This window comes from Bos javanicus, chromosome 29 (genome assembly GCF_032452875.1).
Source record: "Bos javanicus breed banteng chromosome 29, ARS-OSU_banteng_1.0, whole genome shotgun sequence".
In the NCBI taxonomy this organism is placed as follows: Eukaryota; Metazoa; Chordata; class Mammalia; order Artiodactyla; family Bovidae; genus Bos; species Bos javanicus.
Window position 1 is genome coordinate 846626 of NC_083896.1, and position 13601 is coordinate 860226.

Genomic DNA, 13601 nt, shown 5'->3' on the forward strand with positions numbered 1-13601 from the left:
CCATCTCACCCAGCTATGCCCTGGGCTCTGAGGATAAATACTGCCCTCAGACTGACTGGATTGGGGCTAGAACAAATTTCTCACCAGCAAAATAAAGCCATTTTTAAGTGGGCTCAAGGAAACTCTTAAAATACCAGCCAAATCTACTACAACTGCCCCCATCTTTTAAATATTGCAAACCAAAACCAAAGTGTAACTACCTATGGCATATTTATCTCTAATGATTATGTTTCATTCCAAAAATTAAAACTAAGAAAACACTGTGTATTTTAACAGTCAAGAATTCTTGAAAATTCTCAAATTTTTATCCCAAAGTTTAACTTTTTTGGGCAAAGTGAGTCCAGAGTCCCTAGAAGTTCTTAGTGGTATCTAGGGAAAATTGCCCATATAAAAAAATAGGTCATTATTCAGAACACCTGGTTGTGTATATGACTCTTTACAGACAAAGTGAACAGATAGAACTAAGAATCTCTCTCCCAAATTATACACTTGCCCATGCAAGCACTCTCTAAGCAAACACAAAGCCTTCCTGTTGATCTAGATCAACTCATACGCATTGTACGGGCTTCCCAGGTGGCTCATTGATAAAGAACCTGCCTGCCAGTGCAGAAGACAGGAGTTTGACTCCTGGATGAGGAAGATCCCCTGGAGAAGGAAATGGAAACACACTCCAGTATTCTTGCCAAGAAAATCCCATGGACAGATCAGCCTGGTGGGCTACAGTCCATGGAGTCCCAAAGAGTTGGACACCACTGAGTAAGTAAACACCACCACCACCATCCATTGTAGCAACCCAAGGAATACAAACTGGAGTCTCTGAGGACCCCAAGTTCACTCACTTGTCTTCTGCGAAGCTTTTCCCAGTAATGACATTCTTCCCTTGGGGCACATAGTTCCAGTATTCTTCCACAATCCCAATGTGGTATGTTCTGGTGACTGCGCCAACCAGCCCAGACAGACCCAGGAGTGTGAGAAGAAGGATGCTGTCAGCCTGCCACTTCCAAGGCATTTGTGGATGTAACTTGGGCCAGCAGCCTGCACAGGGACCAACCCTGCCTGTCCCTCCCCCTCACTCCCAGCCAGTTATAAATAAGGAATGGACAAGGCCCAGCTCCTCCTCCTCAAGGAGTTTGGGGTTGGGACAGAGGCTGACAACTTGTGTAAGCTCAATGAGGTAGTGGCTATGGTGACCAAACTTTTGCCAGCTGTCCAGGAAATGCATAACTGGCTTATTTACTTACTGTACAAACCAAACAGGTTTGGTTCTGTAAGTCTCGGTGCTCTGCTGTGACATTGGTCTTTTATCTTTGCCAGGAATTTGCAAGGACTGTGTGTAGCCAGTCAGGCTCCACTGTCCATGGGTTTCTCTAGGCAAGAATACTGAAGTGGGTTGCCATCTCCTTCTCCAGGAAGAATGTCAGTGCAAAAAGTTAAGCTGATACCTTCCTCCTGCTTCCTCTGTTTCCTCTACACCTACTTAAAGGAATATATTAAGATTGGAAAACTGGGCTGGTCTGCATGGAGCACCAGGAAACAATCCCATGCACCAGGGAAAGCTTCATCTCTGTCCCACAGGCAAAGGGAGTGATGTAATCACCCCCCGCCATCTCCAGCTTGTTTTATGAGGCTACATGAAACAATCAACTCACATCATAAAGTTTATAACAACATTGTAAAACCTCACTAATTCTCCATTTGCTCATGCACCATCTCCCTCGGATTCTCTCAAATCCCGTCAACAAAAACGAGGCACCCAAACCCCCTAGTTCAGTCAAAACTTTACAGTCCATCACCCCCAAGGGCAGGGAGCTGCCTTTCTCAGGATGAAGAAAAATCATAAGGGAGAAGAAGGAGAATGCCCATTCACCTGTTTACTCGGATCTGTGACCTAGAATCTCCGTGTTGAAAGAGACCTCATCCAACCCTGGAAGACAGCCAGTCTGATTCCCCTGCAGAGTTGCTTTTGAGACAGTAGCCCTGGAAGGAAGGAGATGCCCTCCTGGCTGGGCTTTGAGGTTAAACAGACCTGTGTTTGAATCCAGTCCCACCATTTACTGATTGAGTGGCTCTGGATAATAACTCGATCTCTCTAAGTTTGTAAAATGGGGGCAGAGGGATTATTCAGAAATTTTAAAGGATGACCTAGGAGCAAATCTAGATGAGCTTGGGATTGATAACTTTCTAGATACAACACCTAAGACACAACCCATAAAAGAAATAATGGATAAGCTAAACTTCAAAAATAAATGTCTACTCTGTAAAAGACACTGTCAAAAGAATGAGAAGAAAAGCCACAGACTTAGAGAAAATACTTGCAAAAGACATGTCTGATAAAGAACTGTTATCCAAAAATATACAAATAACTCTTGCTAAGTCACTTGCTAAGTCGTGAAGATCCCCTGGAGGAAGGCATGGCAACCCACTCCAGTATTCTTTCCTGGAGAATTCCATGAATAGAGAAGTCTGGCAGGCTACTGTCCATGGGGTCATGAAGAGTAGGACATGACTGAGCATGCTTGGACATTTGGAAATATCCCAGACCAAATAGCCTTTTGTTTATACCACAAAGAAGCACACAGTCTTAGTATGCTATCAAAAACATCATTAGAAAAAATGCCACACAATTCTTTTAGACAGGAGAAGCAGAGGCATAAATAACACTGATCAAAAACGCACAAGTTAACTTTTCTGTCCAGGGTACCACCTGAGGCAGGTACCACCTAGCTTCTGATTCAAAACAAAGCCCCCAGAGAGGACCCAGTGCACGGGAGGTGCTGGAGCTGATGAGATTAGTGCACTCAAGCTATTTGAAGCAGAGAACATGGTTACTGAGGGGCACAAGGGCCCGGGAAAGAGTTTACTAAAAGCAATGAAATAAAGTTCTGAAAAGTTTGACATTCTTCCTTACTCTAGGACAATAAAGATGCTACTCAACAAGCACCTGAATTACATAAGAGCTCAGGAGTACAAAAGTGTGTGAGTGGATGCTGTGTTCCTATGACACTCATCTCTGAAAACCCATTGCTAAATACAAGGTGTTGGAACTTCCCTGATGGTCCAGTGAATAAGAATCCACCGTACAGTGCAGGGGATACCATTCAATCCTGGTCTGGGAACCAAGATCCCACATGCCATGGAGCAACTAAGCCCACGGGCCACAACTACTGAGCCCAAGTGCTCTGGAGTCCACGCGCCACAGCGAGAGTCCATGAGTGGTAACAAGGATCTTGGATGACACAGCGAAGACCCTGTGTGCCACAAGGAAGATCTGACACAGCCAAGTAAATGAATAAGTTTTCCAGTAACAAGTAAATAAATAAATACAAGATGTCATGGACAATGTCAAGAATTTGATTAGGAATTCTGTAAGTAACCACATGAACAAATACTTTCAATTCCATTGGACACTATTCAGACATACATAAAGCAGAGAAATGCAAGATTTGTAAAGCACCCACTATGTGAGATGGACAGTCCAGATATTCACTCCATGATTTCTTCAATATGCTCACCAGGTTTAAGATATGGTAAATCTTGATGTCAGGCATAGTAGAAGAGAAACATATTTTTGGATCAAATCATATTTCTCTGAAACATAGTATGGGCTATTTAGACAATAAAACTTTTAGTGTGAGAAGCCAATTCAGATAAATAGTATTCCTGCTAGCCTTAGCTGAGGTGTCATTTTAAATAAAAAATAAACTGTGAATGACCAAATTGACTGTCTTGTTCTTTAGCCTTTTTGCATTTTTTAAGAGAAATATTAAATACTCCTTAAGAGATTTTCAATATCCCAAACTCTGACCAAAAACTCTCACCACTCCAGGCCTCTAACTGCCCTGCCACAGTAGATCTTGGCTCTTCAACCTCCTTGGGACCCCCAGTTTCTTGATGGGACCTCTTTATTGATATTTCTTACTCAGAGCCTTAGGGCTTCCTGGCTGCTCTCTCAGGGGCCAGGGTGACCTTCCTGTACACAGATGGGATCAGGTCTCTCCACCACTTGAGACTTTTTGGCAGGTTCCTATGGCCTTCAGGATAAGGGCTGATGGCCTTGACTTGATTTTCAAGCCTGGCCCTAATCTGGCTCCTAGGGACTAGAGCCCTCTCCTCAACATTTGGCCCAGGCTTTGATCATCATCGCCACCACGGCCACCAGTGCGCCCTTCATTGTGCGCCGTCATCACTTCGTAGATGCCTTTGCCATAGCACTTGTCACACTCACACAGCACAGTCATCATCTGTTTGTCTGCCCTCCCACACAAACACCCATCAGAGACTTCTTATGGGCAGGGACTAAACTTTATTAATCCCTGTGTTCCCAATGTCTGATATTAAATGGTGAACCAACACATGCATAAATGAATGAATGGATAAATAAATATGTTAGATGCTACCAATATGTACCAAGAGCATGTTATATATTGGTTTCTATGCAAAACTCTTTACATGCATTATCTCATTTAATTATAACAACATCCTTATCAGGTGTGCACCATTTTATCTGCTTTACAGATGAGGAAACCAGAGTTTAGAGGGGTTCTGGAACTTGCTCAATTCCCACAGTGGTAAGCAAAAGAGTTCTGTGAGACTCCAGTGTCAGATTTCTACCTGGTCCACTTAGACCAAGGAGAATGGGGAGCACCAGACATTACGGTTTCCTGCTTCATTCTATAGGAGGACTTGCTCACTTTAAAGAAATATGTCAGGACTGTTCAAGGACATGTCCATTGAAGAAGGTTCATCAAATGCCTTCTCCCAGCCCAATCCATGCACCCCTGACAGCCAGTTAAATTCAGTTCAGTTGCTCTGCTGCTGCTGCTGCTGCTAAGTCACTTCAGTCGTGTTCGACTCTGTGCAACCCCATAGCTGGCAGCCCACCAGGCTCCCCCGTCCCTGGGATTCTCCAGGCAAGAAAGAACACTGGAGTGGGTGTTCAGTCGGTTAGTCATGTCCAACTCTTTGCAACCCCATGGACTGTAGCACTCCAGGCTTCCCTGTCCAGCACCAACTCCCAGAGCTTACTCAAACTCATGTCCATTGAGTCGGTGATGCCATCCAACCATCTTATCCTCTGTCGTCCCCTTCTCCTCCTGCCTTCAATCTTTCCAAGCATCAGGGGCTTTCCAAATGAGTCTGTTCTTCACATCAGGTGGCCAAAGTATTGGAGTTTCAGCTTCAGCAGCAGTCCTTCCAGTGAATATTCAGGACTGATTTCCTTTAGGATGGACTGGTTGAATCTCCTTGCAGTCCAAGGGACTCTCAAAAGTCTTCTCCAACACCACAGTTCAAAAGCATCAATTCTTTGTTGCTCAGATCTCTTTATAGTCTATCTCTCACATTCATACATGACTACTGGAAAAATCATAGCTTTGACTAGAAGGACCTTTGTTGGCAAAGTAATGTCTCTGCTTTTTATTTTTTTTATTATTTTATTTTATTTTTAACTTTACAGTGTTGTATTGGTTTTGCCATATATCAACATGAATCCACCACAGGTATACACATGTTCCCAATCCTGAACCCTTCTCCCTCCTCCCTCCCCGTACCATCCCTCTGGGGCCTCCCAGTGCACCACTGATGTATAGAACAGTCTTTTGGACTCTGTTTTTTAATATGCTGTCTAGGTTGGTTATAGCTTTTCTTCCAGGAGCAGGTGTCTTTTGATTTCATGGCTGCAATCACCATCTGCAATAATTTTGGAGCCCAAAAAAATAGTCTGTCACTATTTCCATTGTTTCTCCATCTATTTGCCATGAAGTGATGGGATCATGATCTTAGATTTTTGAATGTTGAGTTTTAAGCCAACTTTTTCACTCTCCTCTTTCACTTTCATCAAGAGGCTCTTTAGTTCTTCTTCGCTTTCTGCCATAAGGGTGGTGTCATCTGCATATCTGAGGTTATTTATATTTCTCCTGGCAATCTTAATTCCAGCTTGTGCTTCATCCAGCCCAGCATTTCTCATGATGTACTCTGCATATAAGTTAAATAAGCAGGGTGACAATATACAGCCTTGATGTACTCCTTTTCCAATTTGCAACCAGTCTGTTGTTCCATGTTCAATTCTAACTGTTGCTTCTTGACCTGCATACAGATTTATCAGGAGACAGGTAAGGTGGTCTAGTATTCCCATCTCTTTAATAATTTTTCAGTTTGTTGTGATCCACATAGTCAAAGGCTTTGGCATAGTCAATAAAGCAGAAGTAGATGTTTTTCTGGAACTCTTTTGCTTTTTTGATGATCCAGTGAATGTTGGCAATTTGATCTGTGGTTCCTCTGCCTTTTCTAAAACCAGGTTGAACATCTGGAAGTTCATGATTCACACACTGTTGAAGCCTGGCTTGGAGGATTTTGAGCATGACTTTACTAGCGTGTGAGTTAAGTGCAATTGTGTGGTAGTTTGAGCATTCTTTGGCATTGCCTTTCTTTGGGACTGGAATGAAAACTGACATTTTTCCAGTCCTATGGCTAGTGCCGAGTTTTCCAAATTTCCTGTTATGTTGAGTGCAACACTTTCACAGTATCATCTTTTAGGATTTGAAAGAGCTCAACTGGAATTCCATCATCTCCACTAGTTTTGTTCATAGTGATGCTTCCTAAGGCCCACTTGACTTCTCATTCCAGGATGTCTGGTGAGTGATCACACTATCATGGTTATCTGGGTCATGAAGATCTTTTCAATATAGTTCTTCTGTGTATTCTTGCCACCTCTTCTTAATATCTTCTGCTTCTGTTAGGTCTATACTGTTTCTGTCCTTTATTGTGCCCGTCTTTGCATGAAATGTTCCCTTGGCATCACTAATTTTCTTGAAGAGATCTCTAGTTTCCCATTCTATTGTTTTCTACTGAATAGTTTCCCATTCTATTGTTTTCCTCTATTTCTTTGCATTGACCACTGATAAAGGCTTTCTTATCTCTCCTTGATATTCTTTGAAGCTCTGCATTCAAATGGGTATCTTTCCTTTTCTCCTTTGCCTTTAGCTTCTCTTCTTTTCTCAGCTATTTTTAAGGCCTCCTCAGACAACCATTTTGCCTTTTTTGTGTTTCTTTTTCTGACAGTTAGAGAAAGCCCTAATTATTATGGAACACCCAACCATGCCATTCTACGTCATTCCTCCTTTTAATGCTCTGACCCTCCACCCATTCTGCTTCTCAGTAAATTCCCTCCCATCCCCCTAAACCCTCCTAGGCCCTTTCTCTGGGAAGCCTGCCTTGGTTCCTCCCATCACACCCACCACGCAACTTCCCTCCCGTTTGTCCTTTCTTTGTGCTTCCTCTGGACTTTGCACACATGCTTATCCTTATTTATATTATTATTTGCTTATGTGTCAACCTTCCTTGCTAGGCTCTAAACTCCTTGAGAACAATGTCTCACCAGCCTTCAACACCTCCTTCACACTCTGCCTGAAGTTTTACTAAGGCTTAGAAAAAGAATCGGAGAAGGCAATGTCAACCCATTCCAGTACTCTTGCCTGGAAAATCCCAAGGACAGAGGAGCCTGGTAGGCTGCAGTGCATGGGGTTGCAAAGAGTTGGACACAACCGAGCACCTTCACTTTCACTTTTCACTTTCATGCATTGGAGAAGGAAATAGCAACCCACTCCAGTGTTCTTGCCTGGAGAATCCCAGGGATGGGGGAGCCTGATGGGCTGCCATCTATGGGGTCGCACAGAGTCGGACATAACTGAAGCAGCAGTAAAAGAATCCACCACACAGGGCCAGCTTCAACCTCCACTTGACCCCTGTGTGGCCCCCATCCCTCACTCTTACTCTCCTAAGTCTCTCTTCTGTCCATCATTTTTTGGACCATGCACTCACCTGGGATGGGATTTTGTCCTCCCCTCTCCCCTCCCTGGGCTTCCCTGGTAGTTCATATGGTAAAGAATCTGCCTGCAATGCAAGAGACCCAGGTTTGATCCCTGGTTTGGGAAGATCCCCTGCAGAAGGGAATGGCTGCCCCTCCAGTGTTTTAGCCTGGAGAATTCCATGAACAAAGGGGCTTGGAAGTCTATAGTCCATGGGGTTGCAAAGTGTTGAACATGACTGAGTGACTAGCACTTTCACTTTCTCTTTCCTCCCCTCCCTTCCTTCTTCCCACCACCCTATCTTCCACTCAGGCTTCTGGCCCAATCTCTGAGGTCTGAGAGCCAGTCCTGCCTCATCCCCATGTCCAGGTCTGTGCTCAGGTCCCTTCATATGTGGACTGGGAGATTTGAAAGGCATACTGTTCATCTCTGTATCCTCAGGGTAAGCACAGAACCAGTGGTTAGCAGTAGACACTGAAGAAAAGGGCTTCCCAGTTAGCTCACCTGGTAAAGAATCCCCATGCAGTGAAGGAAACCCCAGTTCAATTCCTGCGACCCCAGTTAAATTCTTAGCCAGGCTACCCAATCCAGTATTCTTGGGTTTCCCTGGTGGCTCAGATGGCAAAGAATCCTCCTGAAGTGTGGGAGACCTAGGTTTGATCCTTGGGTTGGGAAGATCCCCTGGAGGAGGGCATGGCAACCCACTCCAGTATTCTTGCCTGAAGAATACCATGGACAAAAGAACTTGATGGGCTACAGTCCATGGGGGTCACAAAGAGTCAGACACAACTGAGCGACTATGAACAGCAAGCACACAGCACTGAAGAAAAACCAAGATTAATGACTATAGTGTTTATAATATGTCAGCCAAGGTACAAACTGCTTTGCATACATCATCTCATACTCCTTGCCACCATAATACTCTTTGAGGTATAAATTTTTGTCCTTGTATTGCAGGTGGGAAAACTAAAGGTTAGAAAGATTAATAGCTTGCCCATGGTGACACAGCTAGAAAATAGTCCAGATCCAGGATTCAAATCCATGTCTATCTGATACAGAAGCCTATACTCTAGACCAGCACACTTGATCCATATTAGAGGAACTGGAAGTCAGTTCAGGAGACCATTCCAAGGAAGAAAACACTACCAATATACAAGAAATTTCTCCAAACATGAACATGACCTAAGGTTTTTAAAGAAACAGAATGTAGAATGCACATGGACAATCACTCCACCAAATGCAAGTCCAGTGATTAAATCATTCAAGCCACTATTTGAAAGTATTTGCTGAACACCTGTTTTGTTAACTGAGAATGAGACATGCATGGTTCTTGCTCTCAAGAAGTTTATGCTCTAGTGAGGGAAACAGACTGTCAATACGAAACAAGTTTTAAAGTATAACTAAATATCATGGTGAGTTCAGTGAGGTTCAAGTTAAACCCTACGTGAATGGCGTGGGGAGAACGTTAGGGCTACACCAGGTGTTTGAGGTGTTCGGGGAGATGGCCTGGCAGTGCGCTCTGAAGCATGTTGACATTTTATAGAGTGGAATAAAACATGTGGAAATCCCATCCATAAACCGCCCCCCACACACACACTGCCATGGGAGAGAAAGAAAAAGAGAGGGAGGAAAAGAGGAGGGAAGGAAGAAATGTAGGAAGGAAAGAAAAAAGGAAGGGAGGGAGGGAGAGAGGAGGGGAAAGTACAAGGTCCAACCTAAGAGGCATGTTGGTTGAGTTCTGGAAGGAAAGTTAATGATGAGCCACATCCCAACCCAGTGGGAGCTTCCGCTTTCAGGCATCTGTTTGTCCCTCTGCTGGGAAGTGCCTGATGATGCCTCAGAGCCCACATGCCTGAGGCAAACCTTGGTGCCAGACACTCCAGCAAGTCGGCCTTCAATCACAGATGTAGTAAAAAGAAGAGCAAACACTCTCTCCTCAAAGTCCTTTGTTTTTCCCTCCTTACACACAAGCCAACACAGCTGAGGGTGTGATTCGAATCCCTAATGCCTCTTTGAGGTATGGATTTTGAGGGGTTCAAGCAGGTCTGCCCCCTTGGGGTGTGTGGCAGGATCAGGAGGAGGGCAATCTAAATATAATAGTAGTGTTAGCCCCTTTATGATGGCCAGCCTTACACAATCCCACAAAACAAGCATGCCTGCCAACAGCAGCAATTTGCCCACCAGGCCACCCTCCTAGAATTGAACTGACTACAGGTCCCTGGGACAACCACATGAACACAAGGGCTAGAGCCCCTAGAGGCAACTGGTCAACCCCTGCACACACTGAAGGATTGGAGAGTGCTGTGAAGAGGAGAAACAGGACCAGAGACCAAGGCCCATGTATGTTTCTGTCTGGGCCCAAGGCACCCTGTCCCTATGGCACTGCCCATCCAGATATTCCTGGACACCAGAAGGGAATCTTCTTTAAGAAATGCACTCCAGAATGAGGGACCTCCTCAGGACCAGGGCTCAGAGGAGGGTCCCACTGCTCAAGTCTAAGGACAGTACTGGGTTTAGCTCTTCTTCCAGCTCCACTGTGTGTGTGTGTGTGTGTGTGTGTGTGTGTGTGTGTGTGTGTGTGTGTGGAGGGAGGGGAACAATCTGGCCTCTGTGGGCTCAACAAAGCGTTTTCCCATACCATCTCTTTGGTGACTCTTCTACACCCTTTAGGGTAATACTCTCTTTCTCATTAAAAGAGAAAAACCAAAGCAAAGAGCTGGAAAGCCCCCAGAGACCCATCGACTGCCCCTTTCCATGACTAAAGGGTCAGACATTCATTTACTCCTCCATAGGGCAGGGATCACCCTTCACAACCATTGTCACAGCCTAACTATGTCCTGCCATTCTCCATGCTCAAACCTCACAGTCAGCTGTGGTGTCACTTATATGTGATGGGTAGTCAAAACTTCTCCTAAACCCAGTCACTAAATGCTCCTGAGACTCTCCATGTGCTTGCAGCTTAGAAACAAAGAAGGCAAGAGTCTAACAATCTGGGTTGATTCCATTGCAATAGAACTTTCAGGATTCAGTTATGACCCTTGAATTTACTCTCAAAATAGGTGGGTCTTCCTGAGTCTTGCAGCTTGATTTATAATGATCTTGCATTGGTTGAGCTTGTGAAGAAAGTTTCATTTCCCTTCATCATTAGTGGCCAGGGAAGAAGTCATAGAGGCAGAGAGAGTTCTGCTGTCTGGGGTCCCCAGGTTTTAGAGTGATGTCTATGTGAAAGTATTTGGCAAATCAGGGTACCATATAGGTTTGGCTGGAAGGCCAGTCCAGACTCTAGATCCCCCACTTCTCAGGAGATGGAAGGCTCTGCTCCCTTCTCCCACTCTTCTGTTTCTTCCAGTAGTGGCTAAGTGAAACTGTCCTCAGTTCAACCCCAGCGATCTGGGCCTATGGAATACAGAGGAGCAGGGTGCACACTCAGGAAGGAGTTTGCCAACTTCCTAACCTGTTTTCTGGGAAAATAACAAACTACTCTTTTCAACACTTCTTAAAAATGCTACCCAAGGAGCGAAGCTCTTTAGGAAGCCCTGTTACATGGCTCAAAGATGCTGGTTAACTATAGCAAATTTCTGAGTTTGGGTGGCTGTAGGAAGTAAATTCCTGTTAGAAAGGAGGAACTGGCTCCAGGTGGGGCCTGCCTTAGCTGAGACCTTCTTGAGACATAGATTCCCAGGAAAAATGCTTCTGACCATCAAAGAGCCTGTAGAGTGAATCTGTAGAAAAGGTCTTTATAGGCAGAGCTTCAACTCCCAGGTTTGGGCACGTAGGCACATGTGTTAGATTCTGGAGCACAGCCAAAGCTCCCCATTCTTGCCTGATGACTATTGCCCAAATTCCACAATCAGAGCGTCCTGGTTTTGACTTGAGGTAAACCATGTAAAAATGGAAATATCTCATGATAATAGTCTCACTGATTGACGTTTCCTTCAATGAATGAGATAACTACATCCTTTCCCATAAATAGGTTTAGATTGGGAGGAGGAAGGGAAGAAGCACCACAAGGTACCTGGTCTTCCAGAAGAGGTTTAATAAGGCTCTGCTACAAGTCAAAAGGAATGTAAGTGACTGTCTGGCTCAGCAGTCCCAATTCAAGGCATTTCTCCAAAGAAGACATGCTGATGGCCAAAAATCACATGAAGAGATGTTCAACATCACTAGTTATCAGAGAAATGCCAATCAAAACTACCTCATACTGGTCAGAAGGGTCACCATCAAGGAATATACAAATAATAAATACTGGAGAGGGTGTGAAGAGAAGGGCATCCCGTTACACTGTCGGTGGGAATGTAAATCGGTGCAGCCACTGTGGAGAACAGTATGGATGTTCCTTAAAAAAAAAAAAAAAAAAATCTACCATATGATCCAGCAATCTCATTCCTAGGCATATACCCAAAGAAAAATGTAATTCAAAAAGATACGTACACCTCAATGTTCATTGCAGCACTATTTACAATAGCCAGGACATGAAAGCAACTTAAATGTCCATCAACAGAGGAATGGATAAAGAATATGTGGTACATATATACAATGGAATATTAGTCAGTCATTGAAAAGAATGAAATCATGTCATTTGCAGAAACATGTATGAACCTAGAGATTGTCATACTGAGTCAGACATAGTCAGACAAAGACAGACATCATATGATATCACTTATATGTGGAATTCAAAAAAAAATACAGTATAAATGAACTTATTTACAAAACAGAGTCACAAACATGGAAAACAAATTGTGGTTACCAAGGGATAACAAGGGAGGGGAAAATTGGGAGACTGGGACTGACATATATATAGATATATATACACTACTATATAAAAAATAGATAATTAACAAGATCCTGCTGTATAGCATAAGGAGCTCTACTCAGTACTCTGTAACAGCCACATGGGAAAAGAACCTTAGAAAAAGAGTGGATATATGTATACGTATAACTGATACCCTTTGCCGTACATCTGAAACTAACACAACTTTGTAAATCAACTATACTCCAATTTTAAAAAAGCCCCAATTCACAGTCTGCAGGGCAAACTCAGACTGTGTTGCTTGTCTAGAGTGAAGTCTAATACAAGATCCAAACTTTCTGTCTTTTGAGTGGGATATGAGCTCCCCAGTCCATCACAGAGCCCACCACCCTCACCAGCCTGCATCTATTTCTATTCAAGACAGCTGGCCTAAAGCTGTGTGTGTTTTTGACCCTTGAATTCTAGTCCAATTTTTTACTCAATGCAAAAATCCTTCAACAACATCATACATTCTTTGCTCTTTCATTTTTCATATATTCCTTAAAAAATATGTACTGAGTACCTAGTATAGGTTAGCTTATAAATACATAGAATTTTGGAGCATGAAGAGCCCTTGGAGATACTCTCGCTCACCACTTCACAGGTAATATAAGTGAGGTGCAGGCAGTTGCATGACATGTAACACCACCAAGCTGCTCTGTAGTTGTGGCTGTCTCTCTTGAGACTGCAGGGACCTCTCTAAACCCAATTACACTATGACCACACACCCCCCCCCAATGCCTAGCTCAGTGATTCTCAAAGTGAAGCCCAGGGTCTCTGGGGTCCCTGTGACCCTTTCAGGGCAGCTATGAGGTCAAACTTGTCTCCGTAATGGTACAAAATTATTATTTGCTTTTGTCACCCTCACGCTCATGAATGTATGTTGAACTTTTCCAGAGGTACCAATAGCTAACATGGAAGCAACCTAGATGTCCATCAGCAGACGAATGGATAAAGAAAGCTGTGGTACATACACACAATGGAGTATTACTCAGCTATTAAAAAGA

The 13601-nt window shown here is 43.8% G+C and overlaps 1 protein-coding gene and 1 pseudogene across 1 annotated transcript in view; one reads left to right on the plus strand and one right to left on the minus strand.

Annotated features, from left to right (window-relative positions):
- The window catches only part of HEPHL1 (hephaestin like 1), a 92155-nt gene extending 91110 nt beyond the window's left edge, over positions 1-1045 (minus strand). The window contains exon 1 of the mRNA XM_061405954.1: positions 840-1045. Within this exon, the coding sequence (XP_061261938.1) occupies positions 840-1009 (170 nt within the window). The 5' untranslated portion in view covers positions 1010-1045. The remainder of the gene's footprint in view (positions 1-839) is intronic.
- A 51-nt stretch (positions 1046-1096) lies between these two features.
- LOC133240903 (cardiolipin synthase (CMP-forming)-like) overlaps positions 1097-13601 on the plus strand; it is a 40979-nt pseudogene continuing 28474 nt past the window's right edge.